At 36.6% G+C, this 23,523-nt stretch overlaps 1 protein-coding gene across 2 annotated transcripts in view; it reads left to right on the top strand.

The window, feature by feature from the left end:
• Positions 1-23,523, top strand: part of ephb6 (eph receptor B6) — a 143,190-nt gene that overhangs the window by 54,126 nt on the left and 65,541 nt on the right. For both annotated transcript variants that reach the window (XM_073925915.1, XM_005173518.6), the window contains exons 3-5: positions 5,341-5,613; positions 19,475-19,638; positions 19,922-20,217. In XM_073925915.1, coding sequence (XP_073782016.1) covers positions 5,341-5,613; positions 19,475-19,638; positions 19,922-20,217 — 733 coding nt within the window. The remainder of the gene's footprint in view (positions 1-5,340; positions 5,614-19,474; positions 19,639-19,921; positions 20,218-23,523) is intronic.

The raw sequence follows: 23,523 nt of genomic DNA, 5'->3' as shown, positions 1-23,523 counted from the left end.
GCCACAATGATGTCATCTAACAAAACAAATATTTTCAGTAAATTTTACTATAGACTTTTGTAGACATCTAACAGAAATAGTCAGACAGCTTAGTAATAAATGAAGCTGCTGATTATTTGTTTGCGGAGTTGTTTAATGATCCTGAGCTGAGATTTTGAGAGATTTGTTGAGTTTTTAGTTGAGTTCCTAAGGCCATGTCCACACTAACGTCTGTATTTTTGTAAAAAAAATCGTTCTTCCTAAATGATCGAAAAAAACACAGACCCTGGTGCTTTTTAAAAATTTTGGTTTTCAGTGACCTGCAAAAAGGTGCAATTTAGATAATATCCATGTTTGTGTGGACAGCAGGGCTTAAGGGTGTAGTTTTGTGTTTTTCTTCAGCAATTCTGTTTTTTAACAGCTGGAGTTCATTATTTTCTGTTCACTCAGCACTGGACCACAACTCTGGTAATAAATGAAGCTGGACCAAAACTCTGGTCCAGTGTTATTTTAACTCTTTGTTGGAGTTAGTCCAGTGGGAGATGTTAATTTTTTTGTAAGGATTTTGTTGTGTGTCAAAAAAGGCTACTTTAAAGTAAAGATATTAGTTAAATGGTTACGTTATGGTTAGATAGGGTATTATGAAAGCAAAAATCATAAAACAAGATCAATACCCTTAATTTAATAACTTATTATTGTAAGAATCAGCTCTTTGGTTTAAATCATGTTTAAACTTTGGGGATTCGAATCAAAGATTCGAACATGATTCACATAGAATTATTTAAAGCTTACACTTAACTTAAGTATTTGTCCAGCAAATAGAACGTTTAGTGTAAAGCAATTCTGTATTATATTATTACGTGGCCAACAATAACAATATAAAAACAGTATCTAATTATTTAATGAGCAAGGTAGCAGTATCTGAAGCTGAGGCATTAACTTATAAAGCACACAACACACCAACACGGATCTTAAAACGAAACAAAAGTTTATTGCTACTCTATAACACAAAGTACTAATCTACGTAAAACAAACAAATGCACATACATACACACACGCACAAGCAGTTTGAGGAGAGTTTTGGCTGAGTGGATTTAACTTCTAGCCTTTGCTAAGTTCTTAGCATTGCAACCTGAGAGAAACCATAAAAGCAGAGAATTTTGCTATTCTTTACTACTTAAACATAATTCACACCAGATTCAGAAATGGGTAGAAAAATGGGTAGAAACCTTGTTTGTGCTACTTGCGTTCTGATGTAATTTTGGTTTCCTTGACTGGTCCAAAGGGAAATCCCGGCGAAGCTGATTGGTCAGCGTAGCAACTTCAGTGACGTGATGGAATTCCCTTGTCGGTGAAGAGGGGTTTCCTTAGTCGGTTGCTAGGGATACGGATGTTGGACAAGGCGGTGTTTGAAGTCCTTCCTGGGTTCCTGTAGTTATGATGAGTTTCAGAGTTTGGATGTGTTGACCCGATGGCTTGTTGTTGAAGCGGTTGCACAAGCAGATCGGGGGTCGAGCCGGCAGCAAGTGAAGGTCGCGATTTGCTCCGTGATGTAACGAGGCTTCCGGCGAGGCGATGTAACGGCCACAGCACGAGAAGAGCGACGTCCGGGCAGCGACGGCGGTGACGACTGGCAAAGATGACTGGCAAAAGACGACGATGAAATTCCTTTGTTCAAAGTTTTATAGGCTTTGGTAGAGGCTGGGTCTACACAATGCTTGTCCAATCAGATAAGGTGCAGGGTGGAGTCACACCCCAATTCTGCTCTCTAGGAGGCCGGGTTGACACCTGGTGTGGGTGCTGCTTTGATAGCATAGTGGTTAAAATAAAGTCTTATAACGTCGACACTTTTCATAGTATGGTTTCTTCATATAAACCAATGCATATGAAATGTTCCTAGCTTTCAATTGATACCAAACATGAAGTATTTCACAAACATTCTGTAGATTTCATTTATCACTAAGGGCTATTACTCATTAACTATCCATAACAGTTATGTTAAACACATGGAACATGTACACACAAAAACCTACAGAAACATAAAGTAAACATACATTACTCAAATAAACTGTTTTACTTAAATGTCCATTAAACTTTGCAAGCGTTTCTGATCGCTTCTGTGTCTGCCTGAGAATGTGTATTCCTTGCAGACGCCAAAGGACACGCGAACCAAAAGGTACTTCTCAAAAACCGGTTTGGTGGGTTTTTGATTGTAGAGCCTCTTATTGTTTTAGGGTGTAAAGTTAATTAACACGCAACTGTGATGTTGACTGGCTAGTTATCCTGTGGATTGCCTTTTGCTGGGTGCCTGTGGATTGCTTTGAAAATTAAATCAAAGCTCAGACATTTAGGCACCAACCAATCTTTTAAGGATAACATGGTCTGTGGCTTGTTCGGTTCTGGAACGATCCGTTGACTCACTACATTATTACATTGTCCCCTAATTCCCTATGATAAATGTACTTACAGTACAAGGTATTTGCCCACCGGCAACTATAGTTGGCGTTTGAACTTTTGAAAAAGTATTCAAAAAACTATAGATCTCTTGAAAGATTTGTTTTATTGAAATGAATCTAGAGACCTTCATGATTATGTTGATATACATTGTGAGCAAAAAATAATTTTTAGTATCATGAAAATTGCCTCGAGAGGGTTTGCATCCATCTGTCTGTCTGTCCGTACATGTATCCGTCTGTCTGTCTGTTTGTCTGTCTGTCTGTCTATCTATGTCTATCTATCTATGTCTATCTATCTGTCCGTCTGTCCAACTTTTAATCTAATTAATTGCAAAAATGTCCATATTCATTTTGGTTGGGAAGTTAATTCCAAGATATTTCCAAAACCCTAAAATATTATTTGTTAGCATGCTTAATGTAAAAGCATAGATATTACAAAAGGTAGCTTTAAATATATTTTCATTCAACATAGAATTTGTTTCAAATTAACTTGTAGGCTACAACAGGCATTCTTGTTGAAATGTTACACATCAATTGTTATTTAGTCATATTTATTGACCATTTATTGCAGCTCTGAAAGTATTTGGTTGCCAACATTTAAAAAAAAATGTTAAAAATTACATATAAAAGGAAAATGGCAACTGTAGTTGCCGGTTTGCTTAAATGGGTTAACAAATGCTGTCTTGATGAACAAAATAAAGAAAAAAGAAAAAAGAAAACTGACCCCAAACTTTTGACCGGCAGTGTACATTATATAGTTGTTGTTTCTAGATGTCCACTGTTCAATAGACTGATAGCTTGTGTCATGGTCATGGTGTCATGCATTGAGTAGTCTGCATAAAGCACTAACATAGTCATAATCGTTCGAAATATCAAATAGGTTTGATATTTAATCTGTAAGGATTATATCAAATCATCATTATATCATTATATCAAATCACTATGGCTTATATAATCTAGATCCATTAGCAGATCAGTAGGTTTAAGATTCAATCTGTAAACACCTCACATAAACAGATAATCTGAACCAAACAGAACCAACAAAAACTCTGTGAACTCCTGTAATATGTGAATGTCTTTATTTGGGCGTGTACTTCCTCTTTTAATCCCACATTTTCTGAATCGATAGGAAATGGAGCATATTAAAGCTTCGTTCTCTCAATTTTTTGATCCAGTTATGTCTGTGCGTGTGTGTGTGTCAGTCGGAGCGTGATATGTGTGTTCGCCGTGTCCCGGGGCGGCACAGGCTCTCTGACCTACTGAGAAGAACTCGACTCACTCCTCTACTTCCTGTCACAGCTTCTCTTCCAGACCTTAGTCTCTCTCTCTCTCTCTGTTTCTCTGTCTGTCTGTCTGTCACTTGGTCTGCATTCATATCTTTGTTAATCTATCCATCTGTGCATTTCTGAATCTCTCCCCCTCTCCATCGCTCATCTTCTCATTCTCTCAAGCTGTCCTCCCGATTGTGCTTTTTTTTTTTCAAACACGCAAGCCCATTTTTTTCTCCCTTTTCCCCTTTTTTAGGTCTCTAAACGACTGTTTTCATTCCTCCAGCAATCTTTTCATGTTAAGTTTTTGATGCTGTGTTTCTCTCTGTCTCCTTCTAGTCATTCTGTCTCATTGGGTTTATTTTCTTCATCCCCTCTCTCTTTCTTTCTCTCTCTCACTCTCTCTCTCTTCCTCTCACTCTCTCTCTCGTTCTCAGCTTGGCAGTTGTTTGCTGCCTCGTTGTGAATCAGTGAGGGTGTGTTTGTGTGTGTGTGTGTGTCTGTGAATTTCTGTATTGTGTATTTCTGGAGAGATTTGGGGTTTGTCTGGGATTTTCAGCTTAAATCACCTGGAGAAGCTGGAAAGGGCAAGGCATATTTCTCATCCAGTCTGTTTCATTGTGCCAAAAACATCTTTCTTTTTTTCCAAGGAAAGCTGTGGGATTATTTTTATCCAAGTTCCATACATACAAATAATGATATAATAATCCCACTGCCTATCTGTCTCTCTATCTATCTAGCTCTCTATCTTTTCATCTATCTGTCTATCTATCTATCTATCTATCTATCTATCTATCTATCTATCTATCTATCTATCTGTCTGTCTGTCTGTCTGTCTGTCTGTCTGTCTGTCTGTCCGTCCGTCCGTCCGTCCGTCCGTCCGTCCGTCCGTCCGTCCGTCCGTCCGTCCGTCCGTCCGTCCGTCGTATCTAACATGAGAGATTACTACTATTAATCTAATTAATTGCAAAAGATTTTCATATTTATTTTGGTTTGGAAATTGCAAGTTAATTCATTCATTTATTTTCTTGTCGGCTTAGTCCCTTTATTAATCCGGGGTCGCCACAGCGGAATGAACCGCCAGTTTATCCAGCACATTTTTATGCAGCGGATGCCCTTCCAGCCACAACCCATCTCTGGGAAACATCCACACACATTCACACACACACACACACACACACACACACACACACACACACACACACACTCATACACTACGGACAATTTTGCCTACCCAATTCACCTGTACCACATGTCTTTGGACTGTGGGGGAAACCGAAGCAACCGGAGGACTGGCACCTGGTGCATAACACATTTGCTGGATAAGTTGGTGTTTCATTACGCTGTGGCAACCCCAGATGAATAAAGGGACTAAGCCGAAGGAGAATGAATGAATAAAAAAAGGTTTGACTGTGTCAAAATTTAAAAGTATTTTTTTCCATTAAATACTATTTAATTGTAAGGCCTAATACAGTATATTTTTATTCATATTTGTTATTTTAGTTAAACAGGACCAAAAATATTAAACAATAAAAATACATTCTGATTTCTGGATTTCAAGTGTGTAATGTGTGTAAGTGTTGTGATTTTGCAATCTGCAGGCTTATTCTAATTCTTCCCCATCGTTTCTCCTCTAGTGGGATGAGGTGAGTGTGCTGGATGACAAGGGGAGACTCATGCGCACCTTTGAAGTCTGCAATGTCAATCAAAACCCTCGTCTCCAAGACAACTGGCTGGCCACACCCTTCCTCTACCGGCAGTCGGCTCCACGGATCTTTGTGACTCTGCGTTTCTCGGTCAGGGACTGTGCCAGTCTGCGCTCACCCTCCCCGACCTGCAGAGAGACGCTGACGCTCTACTACAAACAGGCCGATTCCCAGAGAGAGCTGGAGAGAACCTGGGCAGCTGAGGTGAGGGATGACCAATAATCTGGCTTTCAAGGCCCCATTTAGAGAATTGATAAAGATTTGAGGAAAATTTGGGAATTTGTACTATGCACAGTGGTGCATATGTCAATAAAATGATCATTGTTTTTTGTCATGTTATTTTTTGTTTATTCCAAAATACATTTTAAAATGAAATGTACACATATAGTGACAATAATATACCATTTAGCGCATTATTATTAGTCTACTGTGAATTATTATTATAATTTTTTTATATTTTCCATGTGCTGTTTAATGGAGCAAAGGCCTTTTAGCAGTAATTACTATAATATTTTTTCTTCTGGAGAAAGTCTAATTTTTTTTAGTTTGGCTAGAGTGAAATAAGTTTTAAATATGTTTTTAAACTATTTTTAAGTTCAATATTATTTAAAAAGTGTAATCAAAGTTATGCTTAACTAATTAAACTGCATTAACCTGTTTAACTTAGTTAAACCTTTAAATTGCACTCGTAGCACAACTATGTCATTATGGCAAAGACAAAAATAAATAAGTTATTTGAAATTAGTTTTGAAAACTATTATGTTTAAAAAATGTATTGAAAAAACTAAAAGCTAAAAGAAATGCGATTTTTACAGGAGGGCTAATAATATTGACTTCAGCTTCACATCTACTGTATGAAGTGATTTATTTTATTTCTAGACTTTTAGTAATTTTAGTACATTTAAACTGAACCAAAGTCAAGTGCTGCTGTTAAAAACGTCTAAAAATATATTAAAAACACATTATGCCTATGTTTCAAAGTGGACAAGCTTTTTAAGTGATCAAACAATTTGATCTATGAAGATAAATTGTCGGGCAACGCCTTGGCAGGTAGTGCTGTCGCCTCTCAGTGTATGTGTGTGAATGAGAGTGTATGGGTGTTTCCCAGTGATGGGTTGCAGCTAGAAGGGCATCTGCTGCATAAAACATGCTAGATAAGTTGGCGGTTCATTTTGCTGTGGCGACCCCAGACTAATAAAGGGACTGAGCCAATAAGAAAATGAATGAATGATACGACGTCTCCAGTTCTCCACCTCAACCACCTTTTATCTGTAAAAGGACTCTCTGCCTTTTACTGCCAATTTACTGTCTGCTTACTAGTACAGTTGTTCCTCATATTTGTTTAAGAAACTTTGTTTCTATGTTTAAATGTTATATAGCAGTGTTTTTCCAAAAGTGGGTCGCAGATTGTTTTTGTGATCAACAATAAGGTGTGTGTGTGTGTGTGTGTGTGTTTGTTTGTGTGTCTGTCTGTCTGTCTGTCTGTCTGTGTGTGTGTGTGTGTGTGTGTGTGTGTGTGTGTGTGTGTGTGTGTGTGTGTGTGTGTGCGCAAGTTGTTAACGCTTCTGCCAGACATGGTTTATCTGTGTGAGAAAAAAACACCTTCTACTAAAGGCCATTTCACACGGGATGTGGCAGTCTGTTTATTTGTGGGATGCAAGGGTCTGGTTCATTTTTAATGGGAGAAATGCAGAAAGCAGTAAAATGCAAACAGTTTCAGTGGTGGCAGCGATGCGCTGCACAGCTGGTGCTCATGTTCACAAAGTCCTGCCTCTTTTATGAGCACTTCACTTTAAGGGAGACACCACTGAAGACAAAAATTCTTGATCTTTTTGTAAGCGAAAGCCGTGTTTGCTGTAAGCAATTACTGAACCAATCATTAATAGCAGATCTAGGCATCAGAAAACAAAACATGATGGAGAAGTTTTGTGTGAACTATTAAAAATCTTGAACAATGATAGAGCACGCCAGTGTAATTTTCAGTTCATTCCGCTATGGTGACCACTGATAAAGTAGGGAATAAGCTGAAGGAATGTGTATTAGTGATTATATGCAGGGCTTGACATTAACACGCGCCAACCTGCCAAATGCGGGTAGATTTCACCGGTGGCGGGTAAGACGGACTAGCCACTTTGGCTGGTTGAAAATAATTTCCTTAAAAGTGCTTTTTAAAAAATAATTTAGAATAATTACATGCTTTTACAAAATAATTCTTAAAAGCATGGTTCGACAATAACGATGGTCCAATATGCATGCAAATGCAATCTTAGAATTGAGAGACAACACGACTGACAGAAATAGAAATAGAATCAAGTTCACTTGCGCTAACAGCTGAGGTAATGCGCGTGACTATTCATAATGCGTGCGCTCCCGTTTCCTTGCATGAAGCAACTGTGTCTAGAAACACAACTGATGTGATCGGTTCTCTTTCAAATAGACTAGACAAAGATTTAAGCTCGTGCACCCACAGTCTTGCTGCTTTTAAGAGCTCCAGATTTGTCTTTTTGTAAGCTGCACCGGTTACTTTCGCTTTAACCATTCTTTGAACAGATTACTTTTTACCTAATGTTAACCGTGTGTGTGATAATCCTTTTAGTATCATACGGTATGTTTTTTTACCTGCTTTCTTTTGCATTAATATGGTTTTACAATAACATTTCTTAAATGGGAGATTGACTCCCCATTTATGTGTAATAAACTGGTGATTTGGGACCTTTAGCCAAGACAGATTATAGCCTACTGTGCATATACTTTGTTGAATAAAAAGTATAGTATCCAGCTATATTTTGATTGTTTTAACACATTTCAAACTTGTGAATAAGAAATAATTAATTGTTTTTGTTTGGTGTGGTCTGAGATAAATTTGCTAAATCCTTCATTTTGATCTCTGAAAATAATGTAATTATATGTGAGTAAGATTGAGTAAGCTCATAAACAAAACACAAATGTGAAATGAATGAGGCGGCATGTGGAGAAAACTTATCTTAAAATCTAAATCAAGTAATTTTAGCATGTCAAAGTAATATTTGTGTGTGTAAAATACATTTTCCCAACAATGAAATTGTGGCTAGTGAAAATGGCGAGTGGTTAGTAATATTGGAAAACTACTAGCCACAGTGGCTGGTGATCAAAAAAGTTAACGTCAAGCCCTGAATATAAGGATTAATGTAGTCTGAGGTAATTTAAAAAAATAAAAGCGTAAAATTTTGTATCCTCCATGAAAATCAAGCATGTCATGTTACTTTTAAAGAAGACATATTATGCAAAAATCACTTTTTATTAGGGGTTTTAACAAACGTGAGGCAACAATCTGTGAATATATCCAGCCTCTAATTGTGAAAATTAATAAATTCTATTTTTTATAAACACGCTTGAAAAACTCTTTTTAAGAAGTCTGCAGAAAAACTTTGATTGACATTCTTCCTTAATACATATTATCAGAGTGGCAAAGTCCTGCCTTTTAGTCCGATCTTTCCCTCATTAGCGTAAACAGCCCTAAGTGAGAAGCAGCCATCAGCCTGTAAAGTTTTCAAGTGCTTAAGATAATGTCAGTGATTATAAACGTGGAGTTTTAGGATGAACACTGTAGTCTTCATAGATGACCTTCTTAGGGGCTGATCACGCTTTTACTTTCCAAAAACGTGTGAGCTTTTTATGCCGCTAGCCAACAACTGAATCAGCGGCCTATTGTGCACGAGTGCTGCTGTTGGTATTGCAATAAATTTAATTTTTAATAATATTGTGATATTCAAGATTTTTGAAGTCATACTGCTCAAGATAACTTAAAGCAGTTACTACTAGTCTCTATCTTTATCTTCAAAAGTCTCCATAATCGTCTTTACAACACAAACACTGCTTTCACCTCAACCGAAACCCCGCCTCTGCTTCCATTTGATTGGAGAATGAAAAAGACGCCTCTCAAAGAAAAAAAATGCATTCGGTGACCGAGTTCAGACTGCATGATTTTAGCCCACAGTTTTCAAGAAATCGCAGACAAATGCATGAAATCGCAGGCAAATCGGTGCTAGTACACGCGAGTGACAATCACACAGTACGAACTATCAAGAACGCGATACTAGGGAATCGCAGATGAGACGCTGACGCCCGTGAGATATTTGGCATGCTAAATGTCTGGAGCTGTCGATGATTCAAATCATGCTGTGTGAAATGTGTTCCGATTAAAAAGAACATCAGCGATTACCTACAGCCAATCAAAGAGCAGCATCCAGTAGTATGGATACCAGCGGGAGGCTGGGAGATGAGTTCAAAGCGCTCATTTTCAGTGTATTTGGACCCAAGAAATGGTGGATAAACTAGTGTAAATTTGGCAGGAGCACCCGTGTCTGTTTGACATGCCATCTGATCAATATCACAACCAGGTTGAAAAGAAAATAAGTTAAGGCGAAATTGCTAATTCTCTTCAAAGCCAGGTGAGCAAAATAAGTAAAGGCTTCTTTCGCATTATGTATTTAATAACAAAACATATACTAGTGACCTTGCATGTGTTTGGTTGTGAAACGTAAGCTATGTAGTGTCGTCCCAAATGAAGCACTAATGTTTTTTTACTAAGTGGAAATTCAACTCGTTTCCCTGATGACATTTGATGGTTGCTAAATCAGTAAATAAATGACCAAACTACCAAATAATACCTGCCATGAGTATAACCGCATTCACTATCAGAAGGCACCATAATCACTCTCGTAGGAGAATTTTCCTTTTACTATCCCAATAAATAAAATTATCCAAGATGTACACCGATAGCTCCGCCCCTTCCGCTACGTGAGCAAACCTGCGATAGTTGAGTGTGTAAAGTGTCTATCATTACACACTTCATTTTACCGGTTGAATGCGTGAATCATCCGGGTAATTAAAGTGCACTTATTATTTTTCAGTGTAAATGCACTACTTACACTATTTATTCTACAAAATAGCGTAGAATAGTGCATAAGTATGCGATTTGGAAAAGCAGCTGTTGTTTGGACTAAGTTGTCAGCGATTCTTCCTATTGTAAAGTCATGCAGTGTGAAACCCCCCCACCTTTGATCCATCTTGCAGTGTAAACACAACAGCAATGAAATGCTATCCCTGATAGTAATGCAGTGTAAAAACATCCATGACACAACTACTTTGACAATCATGCAGTCTGAACTGAACTGATTACATTTTCACTTTTTCACCAGATATAACATTAGTCCTGTTTTAAATCTGCTGTAATGTTGACACACAGGCATTTGTAGCCCCGCCATTTTTAAAGAAAAGGAGCACAATCTTATTTGAATTTAAAATGACAGACATTAAAGGGCACCTATGGTGAAAATCTACTTTTCAAGCTGTTTGGACAGACGTGTGTAGGTATAGTGTATAGACCGTCATATTGGGGTGATATAAACACACAAAGTCCTTTTTTTTTCAATTTAACTACATAAAACGGTGGACCAATTGGAGGGGTTTTCAGACAGACCGCAACTTGATGTAAGAGTACGGTACCCCCGTCCACTGAATTCATTGACAGCTACGTAATAACATGTCCCGTTAGTCACATGTATAATCATATCAACAAGACAGGACGTGCGCAAAGCAACCGGGAATAAAAGGTCTGTTCAGTTTGCTAGGATCATCAACCATCATTAAATGTGATCAAGACAAGTAAGTTTCACAAGTTTAAAATGTTTAAAGTGCACACAGTGCATGTGTGTAATGAATTACAGTGATTTACTTCAGCTTTACTTCATCAGCACAGCCCCGTGTCAAAACAATTACGAAAGAAAACACTTCATTCCCAGTTTGTGGACGTTAACTAGGTTTATTTTGTACATTAACATAACAGATATCCACACACGAAAAAAGTTATGTCTGCGAAACTGTAGCAAACAATTTATTTTGGTTGAATTTAAACAAACAAATTAAATTTAGTAATGTTTAACTTAATTTCTTTGTTTAAATTCAGCCCAAATAAATACATTTACAACCGCCTAACTTAAAAAAAATGAGTAAATCCAAGGAATCATCTTTGAATAATGTTTTTTCATACAGCAGTGGAGACTAACCTGTATCCTGTCACATATGCGTGCAAAAAGAGTGCAAAGCTAAACGAGCGCTTGTCTGCGCTGTTTATGTGTGTCTATCTGTGTGTGCGCATGAACTTTGTAACAACATTGTATGTGACTCATTATTGCAACTCCACAACAAATTCAAAATGCTACGTGAGATCTGCTGCCTTTATGTTTGTCTGTTGTCTGAATCTACCGAGGGAGCAGATTAAGGCACGTAAAAACGGTGGGCAGGGAGGTCTAGTCTTAAAGGCGCAGTACAACAACAAACCGCTACCTGATTAAAAAAAGTAAAAAAAAGAAACTTATAAAAGGTACAATAAAATATCTGATGGGTGTTTTGAGCAGAAACCTTACAGACACATTCTGGAGACACAAAAAACTTATATTAAATCTGAAAAAAGGGGTAACCCAGGTGTCTTTTAAAATGGCACAATTTGGATCAAAACCTAAAAGAGAATGTTTCAAAGAGCTACACTTGATTTATTAATTAGTTTGAGTTGATACTTCACATACACACTCTAGGGGCATTTATTTTACATTTATTTTATTTTACAAAAGTGGGCATGACAGTAAAACTAAAATTATATGTAGGGCTAGATGGAATCTGCAGGGTTTTTTTTTTTTTTTTGCTCTTTCTTAAAAAGTAATACCTTTTTAACTTGTATTTAGTGTTTACAATTAAAAATCTATTTAGATCCACATATTTGGTAAAAAAAAAGCAAGTCTCTCATATCTTCCAAAAGACAGAAAATATTGCTTTACAAACCATATTGTAAATGAATCATATAAATATTTTCATATTAGTCAATAATATTACTGAAATTGATACAAAAAAATGAAAAAAATCTATATTTACACACATTTATACAAGTAAATAAACAGAAACAATGATGGGCTAAAAATTATAGGCTATCACAAGCACAACAATATTGGTGTTTTTTACAATATTATATATCGTCTCTTACACTAGGAAAATAAGCTTGAAAATATACTTGTACATCATCGCTTCATTAAAAAAAAGCTAATAAAATAACCAGCATGTGACTTATTTTTAAAGAACTATAGTGGCTCATAGTGGTGGACAAAATTGATTGTATCAGTCTAGTTGTGTTGTGTAATTGCTGTTTAATGTTTATTCACCAGTAGTACTGTAGTTATATTCCTTCAAATTAGGTGTATGCATTTATGTGAATTTATATACATATATAGATGTCAAACAAGTGGAGAGCCACTGTTGTATAGTGCTCTAATGGTTGGGACTTTTCTGGTTGGGAGATTTCTGTGAAAACTTTGTATGAAAGGCATTACTTAATCTCTCTGAATATTTTATATCTCAGAAGACGCGTGTGGTGAGCAGTAGCTCATTATCATTTAAAGAGACATGAACTGAAACAACATGCTGTTTTTGATGAGTTAAAAGGTGTTTTCTACACCACTGAGGAAATAAAGTATATCAGTACAGACATTTAATAAAGACCCTAAAGAATCTTAAGAACTTTTGGCAACTCATGTTTATTTTAAAATGAGTTTTCTTGACAGACACAAGACACAACATGGTTCTATTTTATTTTAAGGTGTCCCTTTTTCAATCTAACTATTAATTCAACTACCGATTAAGATAATTTATTACTTGATTAGGGTAAGAATGTGGGTTAGATGTATAGTTGGTTTCATGTAGTTACGCATAGTTTATTGAAATTACTGTAGTTATAAATGGAATGTGGTATACAAGGACACCTTAAAAAACAGCGTTACTCACGACATATACAGACAAGTCTGTGGAAAGACTTCTTAAGCTTTCAATAACAAATCAAGGGTAAGGTAAAGTGAGATTTCTGAGCACTAATGTGTTTTGTACTTGCTCAATAACCAGGCCCGTAGCCAGGGGAGGTTCGGGTGGTTCGAAAGACCCACCCCCCTTCTGACAAAGTGCAGCATTTGGCCCCTAAATGAGCTCATTTGTCCCATTTTTGACAGTATGCCATTATACACCAATTCTGACTGAGGAAATGAGCTGGCTATTTTGTTTTTTGCATTAAGACTTCAGTTTTTAATTTATAGCAAGTTTTAACAGATTGCAATTTTTTTTATGGTGGATGTTAAAAAATGAGCATTTTTTTATAATTATAAAATTCTATTGTCATTAAATTATATATGAAACTGTAATAACAAACCATTTAAATACACATTTGGAAATAAACAATAAAGCAAATAAAACAAGAAAAATAAAGTTTGTGGACAAACTTTATAGTGGCTTGAGAAAGCAGAGTCTGAAAGTCTGAAATAGTTTCAAAGTTTAAATAATTGAAGTAGTTTTTAGAAAGTTTGAAACAATTATAACTTCATTTATGTTAGCATGTTTCTAGTATGGATTGGCATGTTTCTTGCTAGGCTGTTGATAGGGGGTTCTGAGTGGTTGCTTGGGTGTTCTGCGTGTTGGGTGTTTTGACTGGTTGTTAGGGCGTAGCTAGGCGGTTGCTAAGGTGTTGCTTGGCGGTTGCTAGAGTGTTCCAGGTAGTTGTTAAGGTGTTGCTAGGCGGTTGCAATGGTGTTCTGATAAGTTGCTAAGCCGTTGCTAGGGTGTTTTAAGTGGTTGCTAAGATGTTGCTTGGTGGTTGCTAGAGGTGTTCTGAGTGGTTGCTAAAGCGTTGCAAGGTGGTTACTAGGGTGTTCTGAGTAGTTGTTACGTGGTTGCTAAGGTGTTGCTATTTGGTTGCTAAGGCATTGCTAGGTAGTTGCCAAGGTTTTCAATTCAATTAAATTCAGCTTTATTTGTATAGCGCTTTTAAAATGTCAATTGTGTCAAAGCAGCTTCACATAAATGGTCATAGTAACTGGATTAGGGTAGCTCAGTTTTTAGTGTTTTAAGTTCAGTTCAGTTTAGCTCAGTTCAGTGTGGTTTAAAATCATTACTGAAAGTCCAAACATTGAAGAGCAAATTCATCAATGCGTAGCTCTACCAATCCTGAACCATGCAAGCCAGTGGCGACAGCGGAGAGGGAAAAAACACTTCACCGATAGTAGAGTGAGCAAAAAAAAAAACCTTGAGAGAAACCAGACTCAGTTCGACTCGACCATTTTAATTTCTCCGCTGGCCAAAAGTCTTGTGCACTGCTGGGTGTTGGGTGTTGCTAGGTCATTGCTAAGGTGTTGTTAGGGTGTTCTAAGTGGTTGCTTGGCGTTTGCTAATGAGTTTCTAGGTGTTTGCTAATGTGTTGCTTGGTGTTTGCTAAGGTGTTGCTAGACAGTTGCCTGGGTGTTCTGAGTGGTTGCTAGGCAGTTGCTAAAGCGTTGCTAGGTGGTTGCTAAGGCATTGGTAGGTGGTTGCTAAGTTGTTGCTAAGCGGCTGTTAGGGTGTTTCATGTTGTTAGCATGAATTTAGTATGAAGTAGCATGTTGCTAGTATGTTCGAATGTTTGTTAGCATGTTTGTAGTATGGATTAGTATATTGCTAGTATGAATTGGTATAATGTCAGTGTGTCCAATGTAAGGGCAATGGAAGTTTTTTACAATGGAATCTATGTGATAGTTGCTAGTGTGCCATAAGTGGTTGCTAGGGTGTGGCTAGTAAGTTGAAAGGTCATCAGGGATTGGCAGATTGGTAGTCTGAGTTTAATGAGCCCAAACTTTAGTCTGTAGGACAGTCTGGCGGAAAGTTATGCGGTCAAAGTTTGGTCCAATGTTAAGTCAATGGGACTTTTTAGAATTTTCCAGGTCAGTTTTTGGAAAACCGTATCAGTCGGATCAGTTGGAAAAGATATAGCAACTTAATTTATTATAGTTTGGAGGTTTGTAGTTAGTTTGGTGGTTGTATTATGAACGGTTTAGTAGGAGATGCTTTCTTAAAATAGTCTAAGAAGAAGACTGAAGAAGTTTATGTAGTATAACCGTACGTTGGCTTTCTCAAGCCACCATAATAAAGCAAACCGATAAAAATGTAGTAAGGATTTATGTTTTACCAAAAAGTGTAGTAATGATAACCATCCGACAAACTAATACAGCACAAATTAGTGCTTAAAATGTCCAAAAAATGCAGTATTTGAATCTCATAATTTGGTGAATAACTTCAAAAAGGTCCACTCCTTTTAATAGGCTGGCTATTATTTTATTAACCCAAAAAAAAAAAAAAAACGTGTCAGAGCAGATTTAAGTCTTAATTTCCAATCATGTCGATTCCGCAGAACAAGCAGTAGCATGAGTGTATTAGTCTGTTATCAAATGCTGGTTTTGTTGGATACCTTGTCGTTCACCCACACACAGATGACATATGAAGGATTCTGGCAGCATTTAGTGTTGCACCGATCTGTTTTGTTTTTGACAGACTAAAACATACTTAAGAACTTTCGTTATGATACAGCCATGGGATTGGTTTTTCCAAATAAAATGCAGAAAAAGAACTACATTTTGTATGAACTACACTTCCCCAGATGCATCACTCTGCATAACTACAAGGCATAAGCCTGCAGGCTTCCCATTAAAAATGCATCCATGTGAAATATTAAAGTGTCTCTTAATGCAAAAGTCTAATTAAATACTAATTTGCTCGTTTTGATTTTTTATTGATCTATTAACATTATGTAAATCAGCTCTTTTGACCACAAAGCCTCTAGGTAATTATAGCTTTAACAAGTGCAATTTCCAGTTCATGTTTGTAAGTGACAAACACAACAGTGTGGTTTTTCTGTTATGCGGTGTATACGCAGATACACCTCAGGGGAAACTATAATACTAAAACAGTAAACATAAGCACTACTTATTTCTCTGGAAATTTAATGTGGTCCATTGTTGTGTAAATCAAAACCTTTCTTCTGGTTTTGCAGGTCTTGCAATATCTCTCTTATGTAAAGCTCTTGTCATCTCTTCCTTTTTTTCTTTCTTCTTGTAGTTAATTTTTTAAATGCAACTCTTCTATGCTAAAAATAGCACATTGACAGAATAGTTCATCCTGAAACTGAAGTTCTGTCATTATTTAATCAACCTCATGCCGCTCCAAACCTGAATGCTGCTATTTATTGTGTGGAAGAGCAGTTTCCAGGTTGCAGGGACACATCTGATGGCATTTTGATATGAGATTTTGAGATTTGACTAGAATGGTCAACCGGCCACCGCAGCTGTGGGAAAGCAATAGATTAGATTGCGTGCCCAAGAAAACAAACGCTGTTTGACTCCACCACTGTTAACAGCTGCAATAAACACTCAACAGGACATTAAAAATAACAAATTCCAGTGCCGGATCTCTACTCATTATAGTACAACACATGCTAACAATGAAAACTCCGCTTGACAGTTGGAGATTTTTCATCTGGATTTTATCTTGGGGACAAAAATGACCTGGGTAAAATTTGACTGGTACATGTTCCATCTGTAAGGAACACATTTTGTCAGGGGAAAGATAGTCTGTGAATAGTTCCTATCAAAAATCTGCTGCAGGATTCAATACTTGGAGTACTGTCCAACCATTCAAAAATCTGGGTGAGATTTTCAAAAAATATTTTCAATATTTTCAACACTTACCGGCCACTTTATTAGGTACACCTGTCCCACTGCTTGTTAACGCAAATTTCTAATCAGCCCATCATTGGCAGCAACTCAATGCATTTAGACATCTAGACATGGTCAAGACGATCTGCTGCAGGTGAAAGCGAGCACCAGAATAGGGAAGAAAGGTGATTTAAGTGACTTTGAAAGTGGCATAGTTGTTCGGCCTCTTTACTTTCTTTTTACTTTTACTCTTTACTCCTTTACTTTCGTGGATGAGGAAACGGTGTTGTGTGCACTACAATGAAGACGTCCATCAGCCTACATATTTAATTTTTTTTGTTAAGTGCAAAACTTTGTTTCAAAACTATTTCTAAACTCAGTTCTAACTTCCAGCAAACAAATAAATGAACAATAATAACGAAGTGTGGTCAAAAAAAGTTATATCCAAACACACGTTCTGTTCGTATAGTGGCGCATTTGTCTCCAAAACCCAACAGGTGGACAAATCTAAACTTGTTTTTATTTAAACAAATATAAATATGCATATGATAAATAATACTGCTAATAATAAGAACATTATACAATTGCAAATTGTCCTGAATGAACTGAAAAAAAGGCTGGGAGGCATGAAGGTGGCATGGAGGCAGGGGTTTTTATACTTATGTAGAATAATAATAATTTTTGTAACATTTTAATCCTTTTATTTTTTTTCATATGTAAATATTATTGTGTATTGATGTACATCCTGTGTGTATTAGGCAATACCACACAGGCGTAAAACTAACGTGCTCTGCACTGGACTTTAGACATGCTTTAGATGGTCAGTGGTGCTCTCTATTTTAGTTTCTCAAAATAGCAACGAGCCAACGAATTGCCTTAACAAACCTCTATTTTAGACCAACACACCAACAAAGTGACGCAAATGGATTTTTTATTTAAACAACGTGGCGTAAAACATGAAAATTAGGGTTGCACTGGTCTGAAATTATTAACAAATCGCATCAAACAAGTCTTGCACCTTATTGTGCTGGGTGTATGATAGGACCCTATTACCGAGGCAGTCATTTTGAGCATTTTTATTTTTGCAATTTAATAATTTTATTAAAATAAAACACACATATCTATAATTCACTAACTTTTTCTAATTGTGTGTATATTTCCTTCCTAACATTGTTATTTTATATGAGTTCTGATTATTTTTTCCTAGAACTACCATACTGATCAAAATGACCCCATGCATTTGGGTCTGTTACTTTTCCCTGTAACTTTAAACACACATACATATATATATATATATATATATATATATATATATATATATGTGTGTGTGTGTGTGTGTATATATATATATATATATATATATATATATATATATATATATATATATATATGTATGTGTGTTTGTGTGTGTGTGTGTGTGTGTGCCATTGTTGCCTAGCAACTTCCTGATAACAAAAACATAACTTTCTGTTGGCAAAAACCTAACTTTACTTCAGATATGTCTTTCAAAACAGCATGTTCGGTGCCGTGAAGAGGCCTGCTTCTCCCCTGCTTGTGAAAGTGAAAATAAAAGTGAGGTGCAAACATTTATAGTCTGTATTATCAAAAAGATTGTATTATTAGTGTGATGACTTAATTAAATATGATGACTAACAGTCAAAGCTTAATTTTAATATCTCAATAGAAGCTTTGATTGTAAATATGACATGACAATAGGACGTCTTAAATGAGAACAATCTGAATGACTTCTATGGTGGTTCCAGTGTTAATCAGACTCATGCGGTTCTAAAGTATGAAGTTATTTCCTCCGTTAAATAAAAAACAAGATAATCTGAGCAATGTTGGAGGAAAAGCCATTGACATCCATAGTGGGAACAAAAAACTACTTTGGAAGTCAATGATTTTTTCCAACGTTCTTCAGTGTATCTTGCTTTGTGTTTAATAGAATAAGAAACTCAAACCTTTAGAGGGAGAGTAAATTATTATTATATATTTTTTCTCTTTAAACATACAGTTGAAGTCATAATTATTAGCCCCCCTGTTTATTTTTTTTTTTCTAGTTTCTGTTTAATATAGAGAAACTTTTCTCAATACATTTCTAAACATAATAGTTTAATAACTCATTTCTAATAACTTTTTTTTAATCTTTGCCATGAGGACAGTAAAAAAATATTTGACTAGATATTTTTCAAGACACTTTTAATTAGGTTAACTTGGCAGGTTAGAGTAATTAGGTATATTAGGTGTATAATGATGGTTTGTTCTGTAGATTATCAAAAAAATATAGCTTAAAGGAGCTAATAATATTGACCTTAAAATGGTTTTAAAAAATTAAAACTGCTTTTCTCTAGCCAAAATAAAACAAATAAGACTTTCTCCAGAAGAAAAAAATGTTATCAGACCTACTGTGAACAATTCCTTGCTCTGTTAAACATCACTTAAGAAATATTTAATAATTCTGACTTCAACTGTAGTTGACATTACACATGATGATACTAGTTCTTCTCTCTGACGCTCTCTTACTCTTCCAGGCGTCCAGTGGAGAGACGAGGGAGGGCTGGGTGAAAATCGACACCATCGCAGCAGACAAGAGTTTCAGTCGTGTGGAACCAAGTCTACCTCACCAGTACAAATCTGAGAATGCACGGCGCATCAACGTCAAAACCCGCAGCTTTGCTCCACTCACACGCAAAGGGTACGATGACCTTTTGCCCCGATCTTCCTAAAATCCTTGATGAGTGATGGTCACTGTGTGCAGAAGAAATGAGGATCCTTCTGTATGTGCTCACTCAGGATCAGGCAATCCGGCTGAGTAAATATCAGCTGCAGTGATAATATTTGCCTTGATATGGTTTGAATATGAAACCAAACAACAGTTATTAGTCTGCCTGGTCTCAACAGATGTTCAAAGATTCTAAGCTTGTCGTCTGTCTCCCCCATCATTCTTTCGTTTATCTCTTTCTCTCTTTCTTTTTTAGGTTTGTGTTAGCAATAGTAGACAGCGGAGCATGTGTGTCACTCATGGGTGTTTCCATATTTTACCGTCGCTGTCCAGCCACCAGTCGTTTTCTGGCCTTTTACCCAGCCACGCCCTCTGGGGCGGAGCCAACATCTCTGGTGCCAGTGACTGGGACCTGTGTGCCCCATAGCCAGTCACAGGGTGGCACAGCACCGAGAATGCACTGCAACACAGAAGGAGAATGGTTGGTCCCTGTTGGAGGATGCACATGTGATGCGGGATACGAGCCCAATCATAATGGCTCTGCATGTTTAGGTGAGTCAACTAATCTTATAGTGTAATGGTGAGGATTTGATACTCTTGACTTATCAGAATATTATGTAAATCCATTTGTCGAAATCATTTGTTCACATTTACTGATTAATATGTTCAAGGATGTGTTATAATTAGGGCCTATTTCTCAGCAGAATTTTGTAAAAAAAAAAAAAAAAATCTGTGGATTTCCTCGGAATGATTTTGGTAGTATCGTAACTAAAAAATTAATATATGAAATAAAGTTAAAAATGTATTTTTAATTTTTATTTAATGCAAATCCAATTAGATTAACTTTTTTGGTAAATAAAGCAAGTCTCTCATGTAATAGATCAACTAAAATACAGATAATATTACTTTACAAACTGTGTTGTAAGCAAATTATATGAATATTTTATATTAGTCAATAATATTACTGAAATTAATTTAAAAATTGAAGAAATATAAATTTGCACACATTTACACAAGTGAATAAATAGACTCCATGATGGGCTAAAAATCTGCGGAATTCTGCATGTGCAGACTACATGTGGGCCTAGTTATAATGGATCAACCTGCACTGTAAAAAGTGATTATTTACTTTAAATTAGTACACTCCTTTCCTTAAAAGCAACAAGTTGATTTTACTTTAAAAAGTGAGTTAACCAATTGTAACTTGCACCTGTTGATTTAACTTAATTTTATATAATTATCCACATAGTTCTTAAAGATTCTTTTTTTATTTATTTATTATTTTTTTAAGGTTGTTCAGGGACAATAGATGGAAAAATAGCCTTCTGGCTAATTCTGGTGCTTTTGCAGAAATGCTAATTATTGTACACTGTCCCTGCCAAATAAACAAATAAATACATTTTAAGGCAATGGGTTTACTCACTTTTTTAATTAAAGTCAACTTATTGTTTTAAAAGCAACAGGTTTATCCAATTATTTTAAGTAAAGTCAGCTTATCAATTTATACAGTGTATTTAGGGGAGTCACAATATGTGGTCAATGGTGGAGATTTTGATTCATTCAAATGTGATTGTTCAGATTTATTGACTGATTCATTCAGTGTCAGGTACGATTCCAAAAAAAAAAAATACTCATCACAGTCTTCAGGCCCGTGCACCCTGGGACGCATTTTTCTCACGTTTTTTGTTGATGTTTAAAACCTCCTGACTAAATAAACGGCGCCAGTGTGATTGTGCACACCAACACGCAAAACGGCAGGTGTAAAAGCGTCATTTAAAAAAAAAAAACACCTCATGCTTGTTTTTTGTTTTGTTTTGACGCGCTACGTCAAAACCTTCTCCAATCAGATTGGCACTTTTGTTCATGTCCATGAAGCTGCTGAAGTTACAGTAAACAGCACTCTCAAGCGCAAAACTGTTAATGCGAGCGCACATTGAAGAAGTTGCCCAGAGGTGATATGAATGTGGAGCTTCTTATTGCACTGGTGAACAATAATCATTTCTTCATCACTAGAGCTGAAGCTGCTACTTGAACCATCAATACTTGTTCGAATCGCCAACAGCTTTAACAACAAGCATGTTAACTTTCTGTCTCCTTCTGTGTTACAAGCGGGTGTCAGAAGCTTAAAGTTGTGTAGCATTATCTAACATCATGCAGTGATTTTGCATATTTTTCTGCTCGACGCCAGTGAAAATCCCTTTGGTTTGAATACGAAAAAAACGTCTCGGAAAAACGCTGACAATAAACACAAATGAAAAGCCTCCTGGTGGGGATGAGCCTTTATGGTGGACATTTTGACTAATCTCAGTCAATTAAATGTTTTGAATCATTTACAGATTTAGTTACATTATTTCATTCTGTTTGAGCCAAACACATTAGCCCCTTTCACACAGTGATACCGGTAAATATCCGGAAAATTTCCGGAACGACTTTACCGGTATATTCAAATAAGCGCTGTTCACACAGGTGAGGACTCACAGGCTTTTTCACAGGCACATGCAAAACTTGAAGGTAAACAAACAGCGGCTTATGCGTCTAGGAAATTTTTCAAAGGCTTTTATTCTCATAAACCGCGTGGACCTAAACGCGTCTGACTGTCCTGATTGGCTAAAGCAGACGTCTCACGTCAGCATGTTCTAGACGTGCACGCGCTCTTTCCGGCAATCTTCCTTCTGCATTCACACAGCGCTGCGTTCCGGCAAATTACCTTTCTCTTTCCGGAAAATAGCCAGAACAAATTTACCGGTATTTTAAAAAAGGACCTGTTCACACATACAACCTTTCCAGAAAATTGCCGGTAATTTTCCGGAAAGGTCTGTATGTGTGAAAAGAGCTAATGGCTCAGCCTGTTTAGTTGATCAAAATTTGTGATCAAATTGTAGGGATTTGAATGCATCTCAGTGACTCAAACCTTTTGAAACCATTTGTCAAGAATATTTTCTTAAATTTGTTCACAGATTCATTCAGTGAGTACAAGTCAAATTGTTACGCAGGCGTGTTCAACCCTGTTCCTGGAGGTCTACCTTCCTGCAGATTTCAGCTGCAACCCATATCAAACACATCTGCCTGGATTTATCAAGTGCTGTTCAGATCCTAATTAATTGGTTCATGTGTGCTTGATCAAGGTTGGAGCTGAACTCTGTAGGAAGGTAGATATCCAGGAACAGGGTTGAGCACTACTGTTGTAATGGTTTAAGCTTGTTTAGGTGAGTCAGTTAAGCATGTACTCTTTATTAGGTGTGCCTGTTGAACTAAGCATGCATTGTTTTGATTCATAACCTGAATCTATTTAATATTTCTGTCTGTTTTTTGCCAGAATTATTTGTTCAGATTCATTTACTAATTTATTCTGTAATAAAATGTAAGTTCAGTCGTAACAACTCAGCATCTTTAAGTGTGTAGAAAAATTCTCTTATTTATTCAGTGCAGAGATGTGATAACAAAATATTAGCCCCTTTCACACAGTGATACCGGTAAATTTCTGGAAAATTTCCGGAACGACTTTACCGGTATATTGAAAAAAGCACTGTTCACACAGGCGAGGACGTTACGGAAATTTTCCGGAAAAGAGCATTCACACATCCATTCCAAAATACCGGTAAATTCTGACATCATTCACCACAAATGAGCTTTAAACGGCTGCGCTTGTATTTGTAAACATTTGACTAAATTACAAACTCAGTGGATGATCAATATTGTAAACAACTTTCGCAGGATCACTTTCGCATGTCGAGATGTTCATAATATGTGCGTGTGCAGGCGCTCATAGGCGCACGCAAAGCTTGAAGGTAAACAAACAACGGCTTATCATAAGCATTTCATCGATGATTATTTACACAGTTGGCATTAAGAAGAACA

This window comes from Danio rerio, chromosome 16 (assembly GCF_049306965.1).
Source record: "Danio rerio strain Tuebingen ecotype United States chromosome 16, GRCz12tu, whole genome shotgun sequence".
Lineage (NCBI taxonomy): Eukaryota > Metazoa > Chordata > Actinopteri > Cypriniformes > Danionidae > Danio > Danio rerio.
The sequence above is the reverse complement of the archived record's forward strand: the minus strand, read 5'-3'. Positions and strand labels throughout refer to the sequence as shown.